Source organism: Balaenoptera borealis, assembly GCF_965194805.1.
Source record: "Balaenoptera borealis genome assembly, chromosome: 19".
Taxonomy (NCBI): Eukaryota; Metazoa; Chordata; class Mammalia; order Artiodactyla; family Balaenopteridae; genus Balaenoptera; species Balaenoptera borealis.
This window is the reverse complement of record NC_138878.1, coordinates 18,390,707-18,414,111: the sequence shown is the minus strand read 5'-3', so window position 1 is coordinate 18,414,111 and position 23,405 is coordinate 18,390,707. Positions and strand designations below refer to the sequence as shown.

The window sequence follows — 23,405 nt, the reverse complement described above, 5'->3', positions numbered from 1 at the left end:
CAGAGGAGAGGCCAGATTGAAGAGAAGATTAAAAAGTCACTTTTAATCTGTCAACTCTTTATTTGCCTTTTTTTTTTAAGGTTTATTTATTTAGTTAAAATATTTATTTATTTATTTGGCTGCACCAGGTCTTAGTTGTGCCACGTGGGATCTTTAGTTGCGGCATGCGGGATCTAGTTCCCTGGCCAGGGATCAAACCTGGGCCCCCTGCATTGGGAGTGTGGAATCTTAACCACTGGACCACCAGGGAAGTCCCTATTTGCCTTTTGATATATACAGAAAACAGATTGAGATGTAAGTCAGAAACTAGTTGGTTGGGTGAATGAGGGATGGGCAGAAGGAAATACTGCCCATCATAGAGACTTGGGAAAGTTGGAGGAACAGCAGGAAAGAGTGGTATTGATGGAGACAGGATGAGAATTCTCAGAGGGAGAGGGTGGTCCTAAGGGCCTACAGGATCTATGTATTGTACCTAATTGCTTTATTTCACTCATTCAGAGCTCAACAGATAGATAGAACCACTTACTGTTGTGTGGTGGGCATGGTGATTGAGTGCTGAGGATACAGCCGTAAGACAGATGTTGCCTCTGTCCTCAAGGAGGCATGTAGGGGAGACTCTTACAGATAAATAAATGGAATGGGAGGCTTCATTAGATAAGGCAGTCAGGGAAGTGAAGTGTGAGCCAAGACCTGAAGAGTGAGAAGAACCAGCTGTGGGAAGAACATTTCAGCAGAGTTGAGTTAGTGCAAAAGCCTAAGGTGGGCAAGAGCTTGATGTGTGCTAGGAACAAAGGGAGGCTTGGTGAGCACTGGAAAGAGTAGAGGAGGTGGCCAAGGTCCATAATATTCAAGGCTGTTAGGTGATGACATGTTGTTTGGGTTTTATCCCCCTGTAATGCGAAACCACTGGAGGGTTATAAGCAGGCAAATAATGAGTAAGGTGTAGGATGTATAGAGTTTAGAAGACTGACCATATACTCCACACCCTTTGGGGGGTTAGGTAACTCTTAGAGCTAGAACGGTGCTCGGGTTTCTTTGCCATAGACATGGTTGGTTCCCTTTAGAGGCCTTTTGTAGCCTGCCTTTACCAGCAGCTGTGTGACAACTGGTCATTGGTGGCTGCTTTGTCTCCTCCAGGTGGGTTACTCCCTGGAAGCCTCAGGACCCAAAGATTCCAAGGCCAGGAATTTGATGTGGTTAGGTGCAAAAGAACTGTCCCTCAAGAAACTGGTTTGTGCCATGTGGCCTTCTCTTTCTCAGCACCTGAGGTTATCTGTCTTGCCTACGTGGATGTTTGCCCATTCCCTCTGGGAGAGACAGCATAGATGCTCCTCCATTTCAGGAATGGCAAAGCTGAATGGTGCATCATCTTGTTCATATTCTCAACAAACATTTAAGTCTCTACTGTGTGCCAGGCTCTATGCTATAGAAGGCTGGGAAGTACCTTAAGGTGTGGTTCCCTCCAACTTTCTTCAAACTGTAGAATGGACCATTGAATGAAGGCAGGATCAGATCATTGTTTAAATGTAGATGGGTCACACATTTTTTAACCTTCTAATTCTTTGTGTGTGAGCTCTTTTCTGCACATCTCTCCTGGAATCAGAGGTAAACTGATCTTGAATGTGAGCCACTGTGCTGCCCCAAGGTCATATGGTGGTCCTTCTTCCTTTCTCTTATTACCTAGCCCATAATCCTTCAGTCCCACTAAATAAATGTTTATTCAACAGCCACTGTATGGGTCCCCAGTGCTGGGGATCCAGAGAGTGGTGAATAACACAGACACTGTCCTTGCACTCATGAAGCTTTGTTTTTGGATTGTCTCTGTGAGTTTCTTCCTGTTTGAAATATAATGCACTCTGTGAGAACATACTTTTTGCTGTTCCCCATGAGTCCCTGGAATCTTTGAGATGACATTGGGATCTGGATTTCTTAAACTGGGGGCATATGTAAGTTTGTTTAAAATGGCCCACGAGTTAAAAAATCAAGTGTTAAGATTTAGAGGATGTTTGTGGGTTGGTAAGTGAGAATCCATTGAAATCCTTCATAAAATAAGTTGATTCTGGTAAATGTGTGATTTTTCACTTTTTAAATGAGCCCTTACAAGTCATGTGCTCCTGCAGACTAAAAGAGAAGACAGATATCAGAAAGGAAGAGAGGAAGGACCTGCCTAGGTTATATGTAATCATGGCAGAGTGAGAATCAGAATCTTGGCCTCCAGAGTCATGCAGTCAGTGCATTTCTTACTCTATTCTTTGGTTCCTGCTGACTTGCTTTCTCTAAGCTCTTTGCCTGCTTGGGATCAACATGGAAGTCCCCATTTCCAGGAAGTCTTTTATATTTACTCCCTCCCCTTATACAATCCAGTTATTCCCTTAGTGCTTGTCGTTAACTTTATTCTCTAGCTCTTACTGCTTATTGAACGTTTATTTACTCTATATGTCCATAGACTTTAGTGGCCTCTGCTCCCACCCCAGACTTTACTGCAGGGACTAATGCCTAGTACAGTGATAGATGTCAGTAAATGGATAGCCCAAGTAACCACACAGGTGTCCTTGCTTTATTTCAGGAATGCCTCTGGCTCAGGCAGTAGCCATTCTTCAGAAGCACTGTCGCATCATAAAGAATGTCCAGGTTCTCTACAGTGAACAGGTGAGTGGTGGCTGATTTGTTTACTGAAATAGCATCTCTGCTCAGTGAGTCACCTCTGGAGGCTGATGCTCTGGGAGATACTGACTGGCAGGAATTCCTAGGTCAATGCATTTGAATGGGAGAGTCTTCAACACTAGTCAGTTACCAAGTACATTTTCTTTGATTCTGAAACTTTTGATAATCTAGTGCTGTCAAGCTTAGACGAGCCGTAATAACCAAACTTGGTTTTTTATTATGTTTGACTTACCTACTGGCTCTTAAAAGGGGCTTTTTCAGGCTTCCCTGGTGGCGCAGTGGTTGAGAATCTGCCTGCCAATGCAGGGGACACGGGTTCGAGCCCTGGTCTGGGAAGATCCCACATGCCGCGGGGTGGCTGGGCCCGTGAGCCACAATTGCTGAGCCTGCGCGTCTGGAGCCTGTGCTCCGCAACAAGAGAGGCCGCGATAGTGAGAGGCCCACACACCGCGATGAGGAGCGGCCCCCGCTTGCCGCAACTAGAGAAAGCCCTCGCACAGAAACGAGACCCAACACAGCCATGAATAGATAAATAAACAAATTTAAAAAAGAAAGGGGGGGTGCTTTTTCAGTGGGAGGTCACCTCAGGGATTGTCTGGTCTTCTAGGGTGCTTGCCTTCCACTTTCATGTTTAAAGTAGTCTTTTCTGCTTTGTTGATTGCTTTGGTTTGTGTTCAGGATTGTTGCAGTACAGATTTCTAGCTAGCACAGCATCCCAGACTTGAAAAGAAGCAGGTATAGCTCACCCCTTTACTGAGAATGATCTGATATATGGAAATTACAAAACATTGGCTCCAAGTTAATGGACATGTTTTACTTTTTTTTTTGGTCTGGTTTATGGTAGTCTCTATTAATGTTGTGCCCAGAATTAACCCCTATAGTATAATGTATATGTACCTACAAGGACCTTTTCAGTTTCCGGAAAGAGTATACTATATTTTAGGTTGGCACTGGAGCAGAACTTTTTGAACATCAGGATTTCTTTTATTAGGTTTTATAAGTGAAGTTAGAAACATTTTTATAGACCTTTAGAAATAAGATTCTTCTTATCTCTAAAAATGGAATCTCTCTTCTGTCGAACTCACTGGAATCCGTGGTTCTTCTGGACACAGACACTATGGAGCAACCTTTGTGGTGCCCTATGTGTCATAAACCTCAGGGAATAGTTTTGATCCTACACAGGCTATAAGATGTTCTCAGTGCCTTTTCTGAGACCCTTTAAGTACCGAAATGATGATTTTATTTCCATTTGTTTCAATTAGTTTCTGATCCTAAAGCAAATGACAGCTTATTTTTGACATGAAGAATGTTGTGGATTAGAGGTGGGTGAGATTTCTGTGAGGCTTCCCAGTTTGGCTTAATGTCAGAGTTGAGCCTGTTACCTATACCCAAACATTACATTTCATAGTACTGTACCCCTCTGCCAGCCTAGTGAGACCCATGTGAGGGGTCCTTCTGAGACGGGGAATGCTTAATCTCCAAGCAAGTGCTTGGATATTCTTGTGCCTACCACAAAACACAGGACTTGGGCAGAGGTTCGTGGAGCCACAATGCCAAAATGGTTTCTCATTTATTAAGTGAAGGATGGTGACTTCCTCTTTTTTGCACTCAGATCATCCCTAACCTTATCTGACTTTCAGTGTTAGACCATGAGGGACTTACTCATGACAAGTAGCAGCCATCAAAACAGGGATAATGGGCTTACTTCTTGAGCTTATAGCCACCTGTACATTTAGTTAAATCAGATTTAAGCACCCAAGATTAGATACATTTGAAAGTAGGCTTTAAACTTTCTTAACCAATTATTTAAAATGAAGTTTATTTCATATATCACTACCTTGTTGTCTGTCATTCCAGTCTTTGGGTACAAATAGTAGTTTTAGCATTAATTAAGCGAATTTCCCCCAGTGTCTTCTAAGCAGCTGGAATCATAGGATTTTTTGGATTTTTTTGTTTGTTCTATTTATTTATTTGTTTGTTTATTTATTTTTGGCCGCATTGGGTCTTCGTTGCTGCGTGCGGGGCTTTTCTCTAGTTACGGCGAGCAGGGACTACTCTTCATTGCGGTGGCTTCTCTTGTTGCGGAGCACAGGCTCTAGGTGCGCAGGCTTCAGTAGTTATGGCACACAGGCTCAGTAGTTGTGGCTCACGGGCTTAATTGTTCCGCGGCATGTGGGATCTTCCCGGACCAGGGCTCAAAACTGTGTCTCCTGTATAGGCAGGTGGATTCCCAACCACTGCGCCACCAGGGAAGCCCCCGGAATCATAGGTTTTTAAATCCAAACCTTGGTTCAGATCTATGCTTTTCCCCATTTCTTGGTTGTCCGACTGTAGCAAGTTAATAACCCGACTGGTTCTCCTTCTGTAAAGTGGATATGGTTTCCTTATAATAGAATAAGCTTTTGATGAGGATCAAGAGGAAATAGTCTCTCAGAGCTCTGATATGTTGCTTCTTAAATGTGGGTGCTGTCCTCTTCTGCCCTCCTTCCCTTCCTTTCCCATTTGTCTCTTTGCTTCCCATCATGTGCAGAAAATCATTTGGCCCCGTTAAACATTTCAGAAATATCTTGTCTCTAACAAATCACACCTTGGAAATTAAATGTGCATATCAAGTAGGTCCCATCTTTCTTACGGGGAAGAGATGTTAACAACTAGCAGAGACAGTTTTACTGAACTGCAAAGGACCTGCTTAAACACCACATAGTACATGTGTATTTTGGTTCTGTAGATATAAAGTACTAATAAAACATTAATTGTGAGGATGATTTACTTGCTTTTGAAAATTGCTTAGTTATGTCCTGAATTGTAACAGTGCCAGGGAAAAAATGATCAGATCTTGGGAGTGTGTAAGAAAATTAAGATACTCCAAGCAACGATCTTGAAAGATGCTAAAATCTTGCTTCATCCTGCTTACCACCATGGACTAGCCCTTTCAGAAATAGAACTGTGTATTCTGGGTTGAGAATAAGTGACCTAAGGTCAGGGTTCATTATTCCATTATCTTGCTTGAGACCTAATGGCTTTAGACATTCATACAGACCTACTGGAAAATTACAACATTCTTTCTTCTAGTGTTTGCCAGGTATAATGGTGCCACCTGGGCCTGCTGTCTTGTGAAGCTCAGTGGGGTGGAGGGGAGCAGACAATCTGAGCTAATCTCAGAAAGCTCTTTCTAGAGAATTTTTCCAGTAAGGCCCACACCAGCAGTGGCACCTGGCCTTCCAGCCCATATCTCTGTCTCTCACAGGCATACCTTCATTTACTGGGCCTACCTTGAGAAGCTCTATAAAGAAAATTGTCTAAACCCTTTTGACAGCTGTGTGCCAATTTCAAGAAGGGGCAGGGTTTTGGATGGTGGTGTTTTTCTTCTACTTCTGGGCAGCCTGGTTCAGGCGTATGGAGAGTCTTCAGACTTTGAATTGATTGCATTGGCACAGAAGCAGGCAGGTGGGGCAGACTCTAGGAAAGAGTACTGTATGCTGAGTGCTGAGCTTGGTGCTTTCTGATCTACTATCTCTGTCCTCATAACAACCCTGGAGGGGAAGGGGTAATGGTATTCCATGAAGAAACTAGAGCTCAGAGAAGTTTAGAGTCACTTAAGGTCACCAGCTCACCAAGACTCAAGGCTAGCTCTGTCCACTGCTTTGCTGCTGCTCCCCTCCCCCCAGGACTCAGAAGGGGCAAATGTAGAAATATGACTCCTTAGGTATTAGACTTGGGCTTTCCACTTTCTGATAAGGGATGGTGGGGGGAGGGAGGGAGGAGTAAGAGTGTCATCTCATACATAATCAGATCACAAGGTACTTCTTTGTCCTGGAACCTGGCATAAAACAGTCAAAGAATAAAATGTGTTTTCCTGTGGGTGGTACAAACAGCCTGGGAGTGAATGAACATAGGTTCAGCTGACATGCATTGACCATTACTTGCTGAGTTTGGATCCTGGCGAGGCCTTTTACAAGGCTTTTATTCCTCATCAACTACTCTGTAGGTTTGACAGCAGTAAACCCATGCTACAAATGTGGACCTGGGACCCTCGAAAGAAAATGGCCTGTATACTCACATAATTTTGGCCTTTTCCCCCAGGTAATAACTCAAAGGCTGGAAGTAGAGGACACTGCGTTCACAAACCAGTTTCTGGATTCCAAACCTGTCAGCTGTCTACACTTAGATATTCCCTGTGCACTGCATTTATGTTGTAAGGTTTCAGTGGGTGCTGGTGAGAATACTACATGTTCAGAGTGTGTATTTATTTATTATTTTGGTTTTTTGTAGTCTCCTCTAAGCCATGACCTCATCCTTAACCTGACTCAGGACGGGATCAAACTACTGTTTGATGCTTTCAATCAGAGACTTAAGGTAACTATAAATGACGACTAAAGTTTCATGTCAGGCTGATTAACGTGTGACGTTGTGGGATGTTTCTGAAACTCATAAGTGGGAGTAGACTTTTGTGGTTTAGAGACAACCACAATATAGGGGACTGAAGCTGTGCCTGTTCCCCTAAAAAGAGAGAAGCTGGGGGTGGATTGGGATGGTTGGAAAGAGGCTGGGAAGGACTCCAGCCCCGGGCTCCAGAGGTGAAGGGGAAAGAGTGTTGAAGATTTGGGAACATGCTGTGGGGAGGGGGCTTTTATGTTGAATAGGAAAATGAGAGGAGCTAAGTATTTGGCATTTATTTTATTTATTTATTTTTGGCTGCGTTGGGTCTTCATTGCTGCGCACGGGCTTTCTCTAGTTGTGGTGAGTGGGGGCTCTTCTTCGTTGCGGTGCGCGGGCTTCTCATTGCGGTGGCTTCTCTTGTTGCAGAGCACAGGCTCTAGGCACGTGGGCTCAGTAGTTGTGGCTCGTGGGCTCTAGAGCACAGGCTCAGTAGTTGTGGTGCAGGGGCTTAGTTGCTCCGCGGCATGTCGGATCTTTCCGGACCAGGGCTCGAACCCGTGTCCCCTGCATTGGCAGGCGGGTTCTTAACCACTGCGCCACCAGGGAAGTCCGATCCTGAGTCTTTAAAAGCTTACTTAAAATGGGGACTGACTGCAGAATAGGACCAGAAGACTTTAGTAAGGTTTCTATATCTTGTTGTTTTGCTTCATTCTTGGGTCAAACAATAAGACTGGGAATATGAAAAATGGAAACTGTTCTTCCTAAAATGCTGAAGCTTGGATCTTAACACCACGAGCACTGAGTTGATTCTTGAGCCCCTTTAAAAGGAAATGTAAACAAAGAACTTGCTGGTATGTAGGGTTGTCTTAATTGGCAGTCAAGTGCAGTTTACTAACACCTGTTTCAGTCCAGGATGTTTTTAATACACTATTTACAAATGCCTGGACATGAAAGGTTAGTCATGTGACATCAGACTCATGCCTCAGAGTCATAAGGTTGAATGTGGCTCAGGGCAGTGACATGCCAGAGCCATCGTCCTGGTTAGGTTATAGAGTTGCCTTTCCAAAAGGCTTGGAAGACAGAACATGGAAAAATAACCTGTACATGGAATAAGAATTCCTCATTTATGATGGTTTTTCAAAAAGGAAAGTTTGATGTGAACATTCTTATCCCCACAACACCCTTGCCTCCTCTTGTAGGCTCAGTCATCCTGTCTTTACTGACCAGAAGTTCCACACTGGCAAAGGGTAGAAGGTGGTCTTCAATGTGGCTTCATCACAAATTAGGGGAAATTAATCTGGAAACACCTTTACAAAGAGTCACTTGTCTTTAACTTGGTAAATCCACTTTAGGAAGCATAACCCAAAAAGATTATGGGGAGGGTAATAATGCCAGATATTTACAGCAGGGCTTTTCATAGTAATGAAAAGCCAGAAGTAACCTAAATAGACAACAGTGGGGGATAGATGGGCAGCCTACCATAGAGTTACAGCGTGGTGAGGACAATATTATATATTTAGTGAGCACTTAGTACATGTTAGGCACATGGCTGAGTGCTTCCCATGCATTTCCTAATTTAATCTTAACAAGCCTGTGAGTGGTACTTCTTACCAATGAAATAACAGAGGGACAGAGGATAAGTGGTCTACCTGACACCAAGCTTTTAACCCTATGTTACCAGAGTGCGGTAACTGGCCACTGGGAATAGAAATAGCTTAGGTTTGTTGATGAGTATGGGAAATAGATGTGATAAAAGCTGAAGAAAATAGTGTAAGCATACTATGCAGAAAAGTGAGGAATGGGAAAAGAGATAGAATAGAACCTTCTCTCTGCTTTCTATGGGGTCCCTATGAAGAAAGAGGGGCTGGGGCCCTGCCTGAGTCTCTGGAAACTGATGAGTGATCCCTCAGGTGCCCTGGGTTGGTACCAAGTCTGACCTCACCCATCTGCCTGCCCCTCCATCCAAGGGCTTCAGAAGCTGCTTCTCCCCGATGCTATCTCCTGCAGTTTCCCCATCTTCTCACTCCCTGCCTATGAGAGAGCGCTATGGAATGATGCTTCACAAGTCACAATCTTTACAGCCACCTGTCTTTTCCTTTCCTATCTTGGCTGCTGCCATGTCTTCTCCTCTGGGGAAATCAAGGTCTTTTCCAGCCCAGAGGGTGGAAAACCATGGACTTCAGATTTCCCCAGCTACTTGTCCCTATGGCCCAGAAAGCTCCATGGCTCAAAATCTGCTTGTTGATTCTGGCAAGGGACCCAGAGTGCTGACTCTCTTGGAGTCCTTCATGTCACAGGTGCCACGCCATAAGTGTTGGTGTGGGCTGTTGGCAGGTGAATGATAGTGTCACAGCAAGAATATCCTGGAGGCCCACAGGGTGAGCGATGGGCAGCCCTTGGGGGATCGTTGGCCAGCCATAGTGGTAGCACTCAAAGAGGCAGAGTGCTTGCCCCTGCTATACAAGCAGGGATTCTGGCTGAGGGTTGAGGCTTCTGCCAGCATGGGACCCTGGCCTCGGTAAAATGGCATACCAGTTTGGCATAATACACTGCCATGCCCAGGCTTTCTGAAGATAGTGTCATGAATCACAGCTATTCCCCTGCCCTTGCATGACCTCTCTTGCCACCACTTTTCATATTTTTGAACTTCATATTGCCCTTAGCTATCTTCATACCCGGCTGACTCCCTGACATGTGTTGTGTACCTCCTCTGTGCAAACTAATGAGCCAGACCTCAAGGGGCTTAACTCAGTGGTACCAGTGAACAGCATATGCTAATAGCGGTACCAGTGAACAGCATATACTAATAGTGTAGGAAAGGGCAGATGGAAGTGCTACAACAGCCCAGCAGAGGGAGTGATTCTTAGCAGCAGGTAGGATCAGAATAGCTGTACCTTATAGTTAAGAGGTGCCCAATTTGTGGTTCAGTTATGATTCTCAAACAAAGTTAGGGACAAGTCTGACCAAGAATGAACTGCCTGTTATGTTTCTGTTCCTGTGACAATGCCAGATGCTCCTGTACCCAGTGTCCTACAGCCCTTCCCAGGATGAAGCCCTGATTGTCAGGGCAAACAGACATTGAACCAGCTCTGCTTGTGCTTCTTCAGTGGGGGCCAAACCTCCCAGCTGTAGGATACCAGATGGTACTCCAGGCCTCAGCCAGCTATGCTACTGCCTGCCTAGCCCTTGACACCACTGTCATAAAAGACTTCACAATGCTCATTACTTGGCATCGCTAGTGGCTGAGTGTTCAATACCTTTTCCTTTGTCTCATTCCTGAGTTCTTGACATTTCATCTGAGGCTGAACCTTTTGAAACTTCACAAGGGTCCTGAGGTTCTCCAGGTTTGACCAGATGCTCTTCGTTAGGGATATAGCTGAATATTCTCACACTTGACCTAAGCTAATGTAATATGACTTGTTTTCTGGTAGGATAGACCTCCCCCTCCATCCATCTTTTTTTGTTTTTGTAAACCACAGTATTTTGAAACTATTTTTGAAAGGGATTTGATTTGGGTTTTTATAATGCAGTAAAGTATACAATAAAAGGAAGGGGGCTCAGTATCCCCTTTACAGTTTACAGCCTTCACAAACTGCATGAATTTGTTTCTGTGGAGGGTTTCACTGTCATAGCGTGGTATGTGCAATCTTTTATGTGACCCAGCAGTAGGTGATATCTAAAAACCTGACACGTAACATCCATGGACATCTGTTCAACAATCCACTAGAAAGAGGGGTAGGGTGAGTTTATGCTGTGTGTGTGGTATGGGTTTTTCTTCCAGATTTAAAAATAAGAACAGGGGCTTCCCTGGTGGGGCAGTGGTTAAGAATCCTCCTGCCAATGCAGGGGACACGGGTTTGAGCCTTGGTCCGGGAAGATCCCACATGCAACTAAGCAACTAAGCCCGTGCACCACAACTGCTGAACCTGCACTCTAGAACCCATGAGCCACAACTACTGAAGCCCACGCACCTAGACCCCGTGCTCCCCAACAAGTGAAGCACTGCATTGAGAAGCCCGTGCGCCGCAACGAAGAGAAGCCCCGCCTTGCTGCAACTAGAGAAAGCCCGCGTGCAGCAACAAAGACCCAACACAGCCAAAAATAAATAAATAAATAAATTTATTTATTTATGTATTTATTTGTTTGTTTGTTTATTTATTTAAAAAAAAAGAATCCGCCTGCCAATGCAGGAGACACGGGTTCGAGCCCTGGTCCAGGAAGATCCCACATGCCACAGAGCAACTAAGCCCATGCGCCACAACTACTGAGCCTGCGCTCTAGAGCCACAACTACTGAGCCCATGTGCCACAACTACTAAAGCCCACGTGCCTAGAGCCTGTGCTCCCAACAAGAGAAGCCACCACAATGAGAAGCCTGCGTGCCACAACCAGAGAAAAAGCCTGCGTGCAGCAACGAAGACCCAACACAGTCAAGAATAAAATAAATAAAATAAAATAAATAAATTTATTAAAAAAAATAAAAACGTAATGTGCAGTGCTTCAGGAGAATTTCAACTAGTGATAATTTTTTTTTCTTCACTACTCTATAAATGTCTTTCTGATTAATCTTTTTCAACTGCAAAGCACTAACAGCTCTTAAACATTTGCTTTTTGTTTTTAGGTGATTGAAGTATATGACTTGACTAAAGTAAAGTTAAAATATTGGTAAGTTTTCTCCTGGTATGTGTCGTAGGCTTGGTACACATGAGCTTTATCTACTACCCATATTAAGTTAGTAAAGGATTCCCATCTTTAGCAGTTCTGGGATTACAGCCTGGTGCCATGATTTCCTCATGCAGCCTCCAAGTCTACTCAGTTTCCTGGGGAAGAGAAGGAAACCTCATTAAGAACACACTGTGTGTGAAACACTTCACATATGTGGCAATTTATTTAATCTCACAACAAAGCAGGACCTCAGCTCAGAGGTCTGTGACTGTCCCCTGGGTCATAGCTGCCCCTCCCTGCACAGCCTCTTTTGGCACCTCTTTATGTGTTCATTACCAACAGAGGTGGGACAAACCAGATACATCTGACTTCAAGGGCTATGCTAAAGAGAATGCCAAAAGGATTACTATTTGGGGGGCCAAAATCTGCTTTTTAGAATGAAAATGGGATGTATTTGTGCCTGTATGATGCACAAATATTTGAACCTCCTTATGGTAAGGCGCTGTGCTGGCATCTAGAATATTCCGTTCAGTAAGCTTCCTTAACAGGCTTACCTTCTCGAGGGTGTGTAAGGGATCAGTTCCTGGGCTGACTCAAGCAGTGTTTGCCAGTAGAGAAGTGGATAAAGCAGATGCATAATAGCACTGACCCCTGTAGATTCTGATTGTCTTTTAATCTTGTTGGGGCTTTCTGTACCTCAAGATCTGGCTTCTCTTTACCCTCTTAAGAGACAGTGGTGGGTAAGAGTGAGGGTTCTAGAGTCAGGCTTCCCTGAGTTTGAGTTATGACTTCTTCATTTTATTACTCTGTGAAATTGGGCAAGTCACTTAACCTCTTTGAGTTCGTTTTCTCGTGAGAGAAATGAAACCAATAAGCAGGTTGCTGGGTTAGGAAGATGACATGAGATAATACTGGTAAAGCATATAGCACAGTGCCTGGTTAAAAACAGAGGTTCCAGATGCAAGCTATTATATATAGAATAGATAGACAACAAGGTCCTACTGTATAGCATGGGAAACTATTTTCAGCATCCTGTAATAAACCATAATGGAAAGACTGAAAAAGAATGTATATATAATTGAATCACTTTGCTGTACAGCAGAAATTAACACAACATTGTAAATCAACTATACTTCAATAAAATAAATTTTTTAAAAAGCAGAGGTTTTCCATAAGTGATAATTAATTTTTTAAAAAGTATTCTTAACCTTAAACATTTTCCTTAAAGTTGTAAATGATTTATCTTCATGCTCATTATCTGAAATCATATGCCTTTCTTTGCTCCCAAGCCCACCCCCCTCCCAGGTATTTTTCCTTTGCTTGGGATCCATTCCTCCCCATCCACATACCCATTCACCCAATCCATGAATGCTGGTTCTTCTGCTTGTTAGGAAAACAAGCTGCCTCGCTTGGCTATACCCTTTTAAGACATTCATCCCTTTTTAAGAAAGTTCCTTTTCAAGCCAAACTACTAGTAGGCATCCTGGGAAAACACATTAACAGTGTCTATTTCTGGGTACTCTTTATCCCAGTCCAAATGCCATGGGGCTGAGGCCGGATTTATTTCCTTCTGAACTGGCCTGGTGGCCACAAATGTCTTGGGAGGTCCTAGAGGACTAATTCTCTGTATCAACCTCAGGAGAATTGACTATTTCTGACCTCATTTATTGTCTCTTATTTAAAAGTTCTATAGTTAAACTTTTATTTAGATATAATATTAGACTCACCCACCTGTGTTTTAAGAGTAACTCTTCCAGCCACCATCTCTAATGATCTGTGAGCCCATCTTGCAAAGCCTGGTATTAAAAAGTATCTCTGTTTTTCAGTGGTGTGCATTTCAATTCTCAAGCCATAGCTCCCACCATTGAGCAGATTGACCAGTCTTTTGGTGCGACCCATCCTGGAGGTAAGCCAAGCCCATTTGATTCCTCTGGTCATCTGTAGCCATGTTCCTGTCGGATTTGGGGATTGGTACTTGGGTGTACAGGAAAGCTCTTCCCTCTTGCTTTCAGTCTAGTAGGTCAGTTCAGAAATGAGACACAAGGAAGGTGTTGCCAGCCATCACTCCCTGCCAGGCTGGTTTGTGTTCGCAACTTCTGATGCCATTCAACCATGCCATTTTCTTCTCCCCACTCCCACAGTGTACAACTCCGCTGAGCAGCTCTTCCACCTCAACTTCAGAGGACTGTCTTTCTCTTTTCAGCTAGATTCATGGACTGAGGCTCCCAAGTACGAGGTTAGCCTTTCTCTTTCCCTGATATTTATTGCCCGGTGCCCAGGTGATATGGGTCAGCAGAGTACCATTGGAGGAGGCTGGATAGGTGCTCTTTCTTTGGTTTCCTGATCTCTGAGGTCTTCGGAGGCCAATGGGGGGGTACAGTGGGGGAAGCTGATAGAACAAAGCCCTGGCTGGCATTCCCAGGAAGAGGGCGCTTCCAACTGAAGAGTGAGGTCGAGCTCACTTTGCAGAGGTAATTCCATGTTGTGTGCTTTGAAACTCCAAATCACCACAGTTTTTCTCAATGGCCTGGAATTTGAGAGAATTCATCCTTAGGCAACAGCATCCTTAGTGTTATGAAATGATAGTTTTTTTGTAAGTTTTACATTTTATTAAAGGAGGCATTTCTACATTTTCTCCCTGATGAAGGAATGAAAAACTAAGTAAAATTAAAGATGAACTTGCATGATTAGGTGAATTTATTGACCTGGAGACAGGTTGGACTGTGTGCTTTGACCTGGCCAGTTTTTTTTTTTAATATCAAGAATTTTAATAATCTTGATAAATAAAACAAGCAGACTTCAAAGTTTCTCAGAAACCACAGTCCCATCCTTCTACACTGTAGGTAACCATACCCATTTTTATAGAAGAGGAAATAGATACAGAAAATTTGTACCAAGTAAGGCAGTACCAGTAGCAGAGTTCTATCTGAAACTGAGATATTCCTATTCTAAGTTCCTTACTTTCGTGACCTGGCCAGTTCTTGAAAACCATGAGTGTCGGGAAAATGCCAGAGCCTGAGTCGCGTGGCCCACAGTGTGCTTTTATTAAAATATTTGTCTTGTGTTTGCAGCCCAATTTTGCCCATGGTCTGGCTTCTCTCCAGATACCCCATGGAGCAACTGTGAAACGAATGTACATCTACAGTGGAAACAGCCTACAGGATACCAAGTACGTGTAGGGGAGCACAAGCTTCATGCTAAGGCCATGGGCTCCCTGGGAGGGAGGGCAAAGCCTCTGCTCACTGTGCCTTCCCCCAGGGCTCCCGCAATGCCCCTGAGCTGTTTCCTGGGCAATGTGTACGCTGAGAGTGTAGATGTTCTTCGGGATGGAACTGGACCCTCAGGTTTACGACTTCGCCTACTTGCCGCAGGTCAGTTACTGGCTTTGGGGTGGTGGATTCTCCGTTATGTCCTTGTTGTGATAGTCTAAAATCCCACGTCCTTAGGATAGTTGGTAGAAGACAAATGGTGCTGATGTTTATGGTTAAAAGTTTTCATTTAAATTTGTGAAGGGACAAGACAGTCTTATTTTGAGCAAATCTTATAAACGGCAGTAAAACTTCTTCCCTCGGCAGGTACATCAGCCTCTGTGTACTTATGTAACTTTGCAGTGGTTCCTACGTCTTGGAGATATATCTTATGGGCTCAGTGTTGTATGTTGTCTCGTTTTCCACCCTTTGTGCTCATTTCTCAGAGTAGACTGGCAAGAGGAACTTGTTGAATTGTGGTTTAGCCATACCCTGCTCAGTTTTGCTGACTGTGAACAAAAAGAGTTGCTGCCTTCAGTAGCTGGTCTCTCCAGGATTCACGCCTCATCTTGTGATTTTCTTGTGTGGACAATCTCAACTCCTTCGGACCTTTGGATTATACTTAGTGGTACCGAGATCCTCCGGTGTGGAGTTTGCCTCCATAAGGATGGCCTGGGGACTTTGAGCTCCATGACAGGGCTGTGCCTTAATGGAGTTCATATTCTAGCCAGTGTTTGTTTGTAAGCTGGTGTCTTGCATCAGTCTCTGGGGCATCTGTTCTCAACCGTTTAGAATATGGTATATAAACTGTGAACTCGGGCTTCCCTGGTGGCGCAGTGGTTGAGAATCTGCCTGCCAATGCAGGGGACACGGGTTCGAGCCCTGGTCTGGGAAGATCCCACATACCATGGAGCGACTGGGCCCATGAGCCACAATTGCTGAGCCTGCGCGTCTGGAACCTGTGCTCCGCAACAGGAGAGGCCGCGATGGTGAGAGGCCCGCGCACCGCGATGAAGAGTGGTCCCCACTTGCCGCAACTAGAGAAAGCCCTCGCACAGAAATGAAGACTCAACACAGTCATAAATAAATAAATAAAAGAACATGAATTTCAAAAACAAAAAAAAAAACTGTGAACTCACTCCCCTGAACAATTAGTTCACAGCCTCCAGGTTAGAAATTTCTTTTCTTTTCTTTTTTTTAATAATTAATTATATATATAACTTTTTAAAAAATAAATTTATTTATTTTTTGGCTGCATTGGGTTTTCATTGCTGGACGCAGCCTTTTGCTAGTTGCGGCGATCGGGGGCTACTCTTCATTGCATTGCATGGGCTTCTCATTGCGGTGGCTTCTCTTGTTGAGGAGCACGGGGTCTAGGTGCACGGGCTTCAGTAATTGTGGCACCTGGGCTCAGTAGTTGTGGCTCGTGGGCTCTAGAGTGCAGGCTCAGTAGTTGTGGTGCACAGGCTTAGTTGCTCTGCAGCATGTGGGATCTTCCCGGACCAGGGCTCGAACCTGTGTCCCCTGCATTGGCAGGCGGATTCTTAACCACTGCGCCACCAGGGAAGTCCCAGAAATTTCTTAAAATGTGGTCTTCTAGCCATGGCAGAACACCAGCTACTTAAAGGAGCATTGCACTTGAGCTGTAGTTTTTGAGAGAATTGAGATGTGGTAACAAGGTCAAGCAATTTAGGTCTGTCTTCTCAGGAGGACTGCTGCTTAAAACAGCAGGATGGTCAAGGATGGTGTGACTATCCCAGGTGACAGCAAGAGGAGCCTGTTGAGAGTAGGGGGTCTCAGCCAATTCTGACTGCCACCCTGTACAGGACACTCCTAGCAGTCACATCTCACCGCTTACAGGGTCAGTGGGGAAAACACTTTAAGTCAAGGCATCACTGACTTACTATCCAACCCAGTACTCGTTGAGAGTTTCCTTTGGCAAGCAGAGGGGTAGCTTGTCCTGGCCAACCCATTTCTCACATCTTTTTCCTATGGAGTGTGGCTACAGTGATGCTTTTAACATGGAAAGTCCATTCAATTGTCTTGATCCCCACCATAATTTATAGGATGACTCATTCCAGGGAATCAGAAACTAAAATAGTCTCCTGAAAAGAACTAAGGGTAATTTTACCTGAGGAGGCTTCAGGTAGAGTGAGACAAGAGAGGAGGCTCACCTGTGAAGGGTGTCTCCCCTGTAGCCCCACCTGGACATTCACAAGTATCTGGTACTTGGAGACATGGGCACACAGTCCAGCTTGACAGGACTTTTGGTGGGTTCCATAGGTCACCCAGGCTTGCCTAAGTGCAGGATTTATAGACAGAGGTTAATGTAGACCGTGGTTTTTCCCAGGACCTAGTTAATTTACACACAGCTGTGTGTGTGTATGTGTCAGGAGTGGGATTTGAAACAGCTCTTATTTTGCCACTCAGTTTATATGTGCTGTGACTTAAGACTCTTGGGTTAGTTGGAGAACTCAGTACCTCTTTGTTTCAGATTTTGGATCCCTGAAGTCTTCTGTATATAACAAATGGATTGTTATACGAGAAAGAGCTTTGTCAGCTATAAAGCCCTGTGTAGAGTAAGGTGATGGTGGTGGTTATCATGGTACCAGGAATTGCAGTCCTTGGATTCTTGGCTTCCTTTTATAATTTTGGGCAAAACACTTTGTCTTCTCATCCACAGAATGGGGGAAATTTTACTCTTGGTGTGTCTGTTGCTATTCCACAGCCACTTCTGTGTATGTGTGTGTTTAACTAGAACCATTTCTGAAATGTATTAGACAAAGTCAGGGTTGCAAGATTCTTCCCAACAAAGAAACTTCTGGCAAATCAGGTTTTTTTCTTTCTCCCACTTGCCTGGTTTGTCTCTTTTGAGTGTTAGTGGGTCTGGTGTTTGTAGAATTAGGGAATTAAAAGTTAGTGTGTGCTTTGCTCTTGGCTGTTTTATAGAGTGATCTTCAGGTCCAGTCTCAGGTTAGGGGTTACCATTGAGAAGTACTTCTTTTTTTTTTTTTTTAATATATTTTATTTATTATTTTTGGTTGTGTTGGGTCTTCATTGCTGCGCGTGGGCTTTCTCTAGTTGCAGTGTGCGGGCTTCTCATTGCGGTGGCTTCTCTTGTTGCGGAGCACAGGCTCTAGAGCACGGGCTTCAGTAGATGTGGCCCGTGGGCTTAGTAGTTGTGGCTTGTGGGCTCTAGAGCGCAGGCTCAATAGTTGTGGCGCACGGGCTTAGTTGCTCTGAGGCATGTGGGATCTTCCCAGACCAGGGCTTGAACCCGTGTCCCCTGCATTGGCAGGCAGATTCTTAACCACTGCGCCACCAGGGAAGCCCCGAGAAGTACTTCTTAACGTAAATCCTTGTATCTTGTCAGGACCTAGAAAGTGGCAAGAGATAATAGCACCCATTTATATATTTCCGTAGCACCTGTGCTGCTGTTTATTGTACCACAGTTGTGTGATGGTCTGATTGGAATCTTCATGCCATAAGCTCCAGTGTGGGCAGAGACTGCACCTGTTCTGCTCACCATTGTTTCCTCAGCATCTAGCAAAGTGTCCTAGCCCATGGTGTCAATGACTGAATATTTGCTGAGTCGGTGAATGACTTTTCCGGAGCTCTGTATCACTTTTGTGGGATTGAGTGAATCTCTCGCATTGTTTTGAGTAGATAGTGATCTCTTCTAGCATCTCAAGTCCTGGTGACCTGGTACTTCTGCTTACATGCAGTCTTGCCCCTCAGCCACACCTGATAATGCAGCATGCAGCCACTGGCCTCTCTAAGGCTCCCAGGACCCTGGGCTGCAGGGTCACAGGCGCTGACTGGGAACCTGACCACCTGTACCTTGTTCTTTCCAGGTTGTGGACCCGGCTTATTAGCAGACGCCAAGATGCGGGTATTTGAACGCTCAGTGTATTTTGGCGATTCCTGCCAAGATGTTCTTAGCATGCTTGGCTCTCCACACAAGGTCTTCTACAAGTCAGAAGACAAGGTAGGGAAAATGTGTTTATAAAGTGAATAGGTGGTGTCTCTCTCTCTTTTTTTTTTCAATCAACTTTAACTTAATATTGAGTAAATGTAAACTGCTGTTTTCCCATAGGACCTGCTCTATTAAAGCTGATGGAAAAGTAAATTGAAAGCTCTTTTCTGACCCCTGTTGGTCAGATTGTTCTGCCTTTCCTTGGAGACCAGGGCGCAGTCTATAGTCAACCAAAGCTGGCTGGGTTGTTCGGCACCATCATGTGGGACTCCCACAGTCTTGCTTCCCCAACAGATTAATGTTATACAAAAAACACAGTTTGTAGACTCATTTAATCCAAGAATTAAATGTATTAAGGGGTTGGATTTCAATTCATTGTTATTTTTTCCCCAACAGATGAAGATTCATTCTCCTTCTCCTCATAAGCAAGTTCCATCGAAGTGCAATGACTACTTTTTTAACTACTTCACTCTCGGAGTGGTAAGTTGTGATTCCTTAGAGAAACGTTCCATTTCTGTGGGAGTGTGCAGTGCCCCTGGGCATACCTGTGTGCATACATGCAGCTTTAACCATGCCTGGCTGCAGGAAACCTAGCCCTAGCTGGCTTTACCAGTGTCATCTTGCATTGGCATTGGTACCCCCAAAGTAGACCTTTCCTGTCACCACCGTTGCTGAGAAACACTGGGTTCTCTGGTATGTCTTGATTTCTTTTCTGAGGGAAACATGATCCACAAGTAGAGGCTGCAGGAGTCATTCAGGTTAAGATGTTTTGGGAACTGCTGTTTTGTAGAGCATAGGACCCTCTTCTGGAGCCAAAAAACAGGCAAACAAAAAAGGCGTAAAGTCTGGGAGTGTGCTTGTGTATTTTTAGGGGATCACCCTAGAGGCATTGCTGCGGCCCTGTGCTCTGGACGTACGGTGCTGAATGGAGCTGTGGCCATCGGTGCTGACAGTCCAGCTGGTAGATGTGTGTGTGAGAGAAATGATAGTGTAAAGAAACTGCACCAGCAGGATAGAGCTCAGAGGGCAGGGCTAGCCTGGATATTGGGTTTTCTAACCGTTCAGCTTTCTAGGGCCTGAGGCCCTGAAGCAGCAAAGAAATGGTATACTCCAGAGAGGGCGAAAGGAGAAGGACTGGGTCTGCCAGTGTGGAAAAGACCAAAGAGGAGCCAGGAGTAGCAGGGGAGAGGCAGTGGGATCATAAACTCTTGAGGGTAGGATGGTGGCTGGAGGGAATGGCACTGTTGTAAGCTGAACCTCTTTTCTTTTTTTTTACTATTTATTTTATTTATTTGGTTGTACCGGGTCTTAGCTGCAGCAGGCAGACTCCTTAGTTGCAGCACATGTGCTCCTTAGTTGTGGCAGGCAGGCTCCTTAGTTGCAGCATGCATGTGAGATCTAGTTCCCTGACCAGAGATCAAACCCGGGCCCCCTGAATTGGGAGCGTGGAGTCTTAACCACTGCGCCACCAGGGAAGTCCCAAGCTGAACCTCTTTTTGAGTTCAAGGGCCAGTGATGATAGGTGTCAGGGAAGATGGAGCGAATGGACCAGCCCTGATGGGACATGGTGTGGCTATTGGTGGATGGCTGGAGTCAGGGGTAACCCTGGGGTCTCAGGCAGAACAGCTGACAGGATGTGAACCTGAGAAGGGTGTGGCAGGGTACGAAGAGTTGTTTGATAGGCAGTGTCAAATCCAGATCTGAGTCCTGGCTAGAGGCTAGCCTTTACTTCAGTTCCAAGGGTTGCTGACTCCCACAGAGAGGGCCTGTGGAAGCCAGAAGGGTCTGGCAGGTCATGGCATTCAGAATAGCCAGATGCCTTGAGTCCCTTGAGAGTCAGGTGGCCCCTGAATCTTCTTGTTAGCCTGTAAGCCAAAATCTGTGCTTGGTTACTTTTTTTTTTTTTTTTTAACATCTTTAAAAAAATATGGAACACTTCACGAATTTGCATGTCATCCTTGTGCAGGGGCCACGCTAATCTTTTCTGTATCGTTCCAACTTTAGTATATGTGCTGCTGAAGTAAGCATTCGGTTACATTTTTTTATCAGGTGTTTTTGGTCAGGAAAGATATCCCTGACCGTGTTTGAGTTCCCAAGCAGTGGGAGCTGTAGCCCCTTGTGCCTTTTGGGCCTACTGGTACAAGGTTTGGAATGAGGTGGCCTGTAGATGGTTCGGTGTATGTCATCATCACTTCGCACTCAGCCTCAGCTGTCCCCTTGATTGTTATTTGGGAGAAAGCTGTTCCCCAAGGGCATCCCCATTGTGGAGTGGGTGTCTCTAAGTTGGACATGCCCTCGAAAGCCCCCTGCCCTGCCTCAGTAACTTTCCCCACTTGGGCATCCTTGTTTTCTATCCCAGGACATCCTCTTTGACGCGAATACACACAAAGTGAAGAAGTTTGTCCTACACACCAATTACCCTGGACATTATAATTTTAATATGTGAGTATACCTGTACCTGCCCCTCCAGGAAAGAGAGCTTGTGGCTTTGGATGTTTGCTATTTCATGGAAAGCAAACATTTCCTGAGTGTTGGCTCTGTTCCTGGTATAGTACCCATTATCTTACATCTCTCCATTTATACCCATTTTACAAATAGGGAAATAGATTCAGAAAGCTTGGCCTCTTATCTGAGGTGATAGGGTCTTCAGAGCCCCCAAGCTGTGCCCTTTTTGGTTTGACTCCAGTGCCCAAATCTGGCCTCTTCCAGGGAACACTGTGTCAGGCCCAGAGCCAGGGCTTTGGGCAAGTGTGCTTGATCCTGTTTTTCCTGGGGTGCAGAGTTGAGATGTGGGGGTGGTCAAGGCCTCCCAAGGGGTTCAACCTTTACCCATCTGCCTTCTCTCTAGTTATCACCGCTGTGAGTTCAAGATCCCACTAACCATAAAGAGAGGTGAGTAGTCAGTGTCCTCAGGGTAAGGAAAGGGTTTTAGAATCAGTCTCTCATGATGAGAAGAGGTGATGATCCAAGCAGAGAGGGTGGCAGTGGTTGGGTTTGTGGCGTCTTTGCCCACCTGCTTCTGCCCATAGCCTCAGCTCCTCTGGGTTGGGCTCTGTGTTCTGGGGGCCACAGTGTTCTTGGTCTGTAGTCTTCTGGAGGCCCTCAAGGTCTTATCCTGTGACCATGGGATTGCTGCTTTCCATACTTCAATCCCAGTGCATAGGGTGGCTAGGGCTGGGGTCACAGGTGGGCTGAGACATCTACCTGAGCAGGTGTGGAACTGAATCCGGGCCAGGCCAGCTACCAACCACCCTGTGTTCTCTTTTCAGAAAACACAGATGGTCAGACAGAAACATGCACGACCTACAGCAAGGTAAGCTCCTATTTTCCCACCTGATGCAGTCTGAAAATGAGGTAGGCATCAGCCTGCCAGCAGTCTGGGTTCCCATGTCCTTTGGGCCAGCCATTTGTCACGGGTGGGGTCAGGTCCCTGCTAATCCCGTGTCACCCCCATCCCTCTTGCAGTGGGACAACATCCAGGAGCTCCTGGGCCACCCTGTGGAGAAGCCTGTTGTCCTGCACAGGTGAGTGGGAGGCTGCTGTCTCTGATCACCCCATCTGGCTCCTCACAGCCCAGAAGGCCCAGGGAGCCCTAGCAGTGGGTATGGCTTAATGACAGAAATGACAGAAATTTCTGGTGTTGCCATAGACATGCTTCCTGCCGCAACCCTGCGTGCTAGGACTAGGCCAGCTGTTCTGCATGTTTACTCGCATCAGAGAGGCTTCCCCTTGGGATAGCTCCCCCCTCTCCCACCTACCTCCAGGTATGGGGACCTTTTCGCCTCTAGTTATTCAGAAAGGGAGGCAGTTTTGACTAGCTGTCCTGGGCTCCCTTTTCCCTATCAAAGCTGCTACCTGCTTTAGTTAACAGCCCAATACCTGGTTGCATCCTGCCTGAGGCTCCCTCTCCCTCCTGACTTTGCACCACTCCAGTCCAATTGCATGTTAACTTTCTGTGCCAGCTGGACTATGTAGGATTTGGTGCTTGAATGAGGCCCATCACTATGACTAGGACCTCAAGGGCCTGTGTGGGAAACACTCACAGCCATGAGGGACCACTGGCTAATAGCCCCCATCCCAAAAGGAACCGGATGCCCTGCCTGGCCTTGGCCTCTGTCTGCCCCTCTAACTGTGGCTTCCCTGGCCTCAGGTCCTCCTCCCCAAACAACACCAACCCATTTGGCTCCACATTCTGCTTTGGTCTTCAGCGGATGATCTTTGAGGTAAGCCCTGGGGGTTGAGTGGCCGGTGGTCATGGTGAGGACAGGCAAGTGATTGAGAGAGAGATTGGGGAGGGCCTAAGGGCCCTGCTGAGCAGGTTAATCAAACAAGATGAGAGGAAATTGGGATCCCACATTTATATTTGAAAATGTGAGTACAATAGGAAGGGGAACCACAGGGCAAGTGGGGCTCAGTCCGGGGGTGTTGGGGGCCTTTAAATGCCATGTGAATGAACATGCTGTGGGGTGAGTG

The 23,405-nt window shown here is 45.5% G+C and overlaps 1 protein-coding gene across 12 annotated transcripts in view; it reads left to right on the top strand.

The window, feature by feature from the left end:
- PHAF1 (phagophore assembly factor 1) overlaps window positions 1-23,405 on the top strand; it is a 29,420-nt gene that overhangs the window by 4,131 nt on the left and 1,884 nt on the right. For 7 of the 12 annotated variants that reach the window (XR_014237772.1, XR_014237773.1, XR_014237774.1 and 4 more), the window contains 14 exons: window positions 2,567-2,649; window positions 6,937-7,020; window positions 11,665-11,708; window positions 13,535-13,614; window positions 13,850-13,944; window positions 14,780-14,877; window positions 14,967-15,079; window positions 18,811-18,944; window positions 19,329-19,412; window positions 21,292-21,374; window positions 21,781-21,824; window positions 22,202-22,245; window positions 22,398-22,456; window positions 23,083-23,155. Coding sequence is in view for 9 of the 12 variants with exons in the window: in XM_082369021.1 (XP_082225147.1) it covers window positions 2,567-2,649; window positions 6,937-7,020; window positions 11,665-11,708; window positions 13,535-13,614; window positions 13,850-13,944; window positions 14,780-14,877; window positions 14,967-15,079; window positions 18,811-18,944; window positions 19,329-19,412; window positions 21,292-21,374; window positions 21,781-21,824; window positions 22,202-22,245; window positions 22,398-22,456; window positions 23,083-23,155 (1,118 nt within the window). In the remaining 3 variants the exon portion in view is untranslated. The other 5 variants (XM_082369017.1, XM_082369023.1, XM_082369024.1 and 2 more) reach the window with 5 other exon arrangements.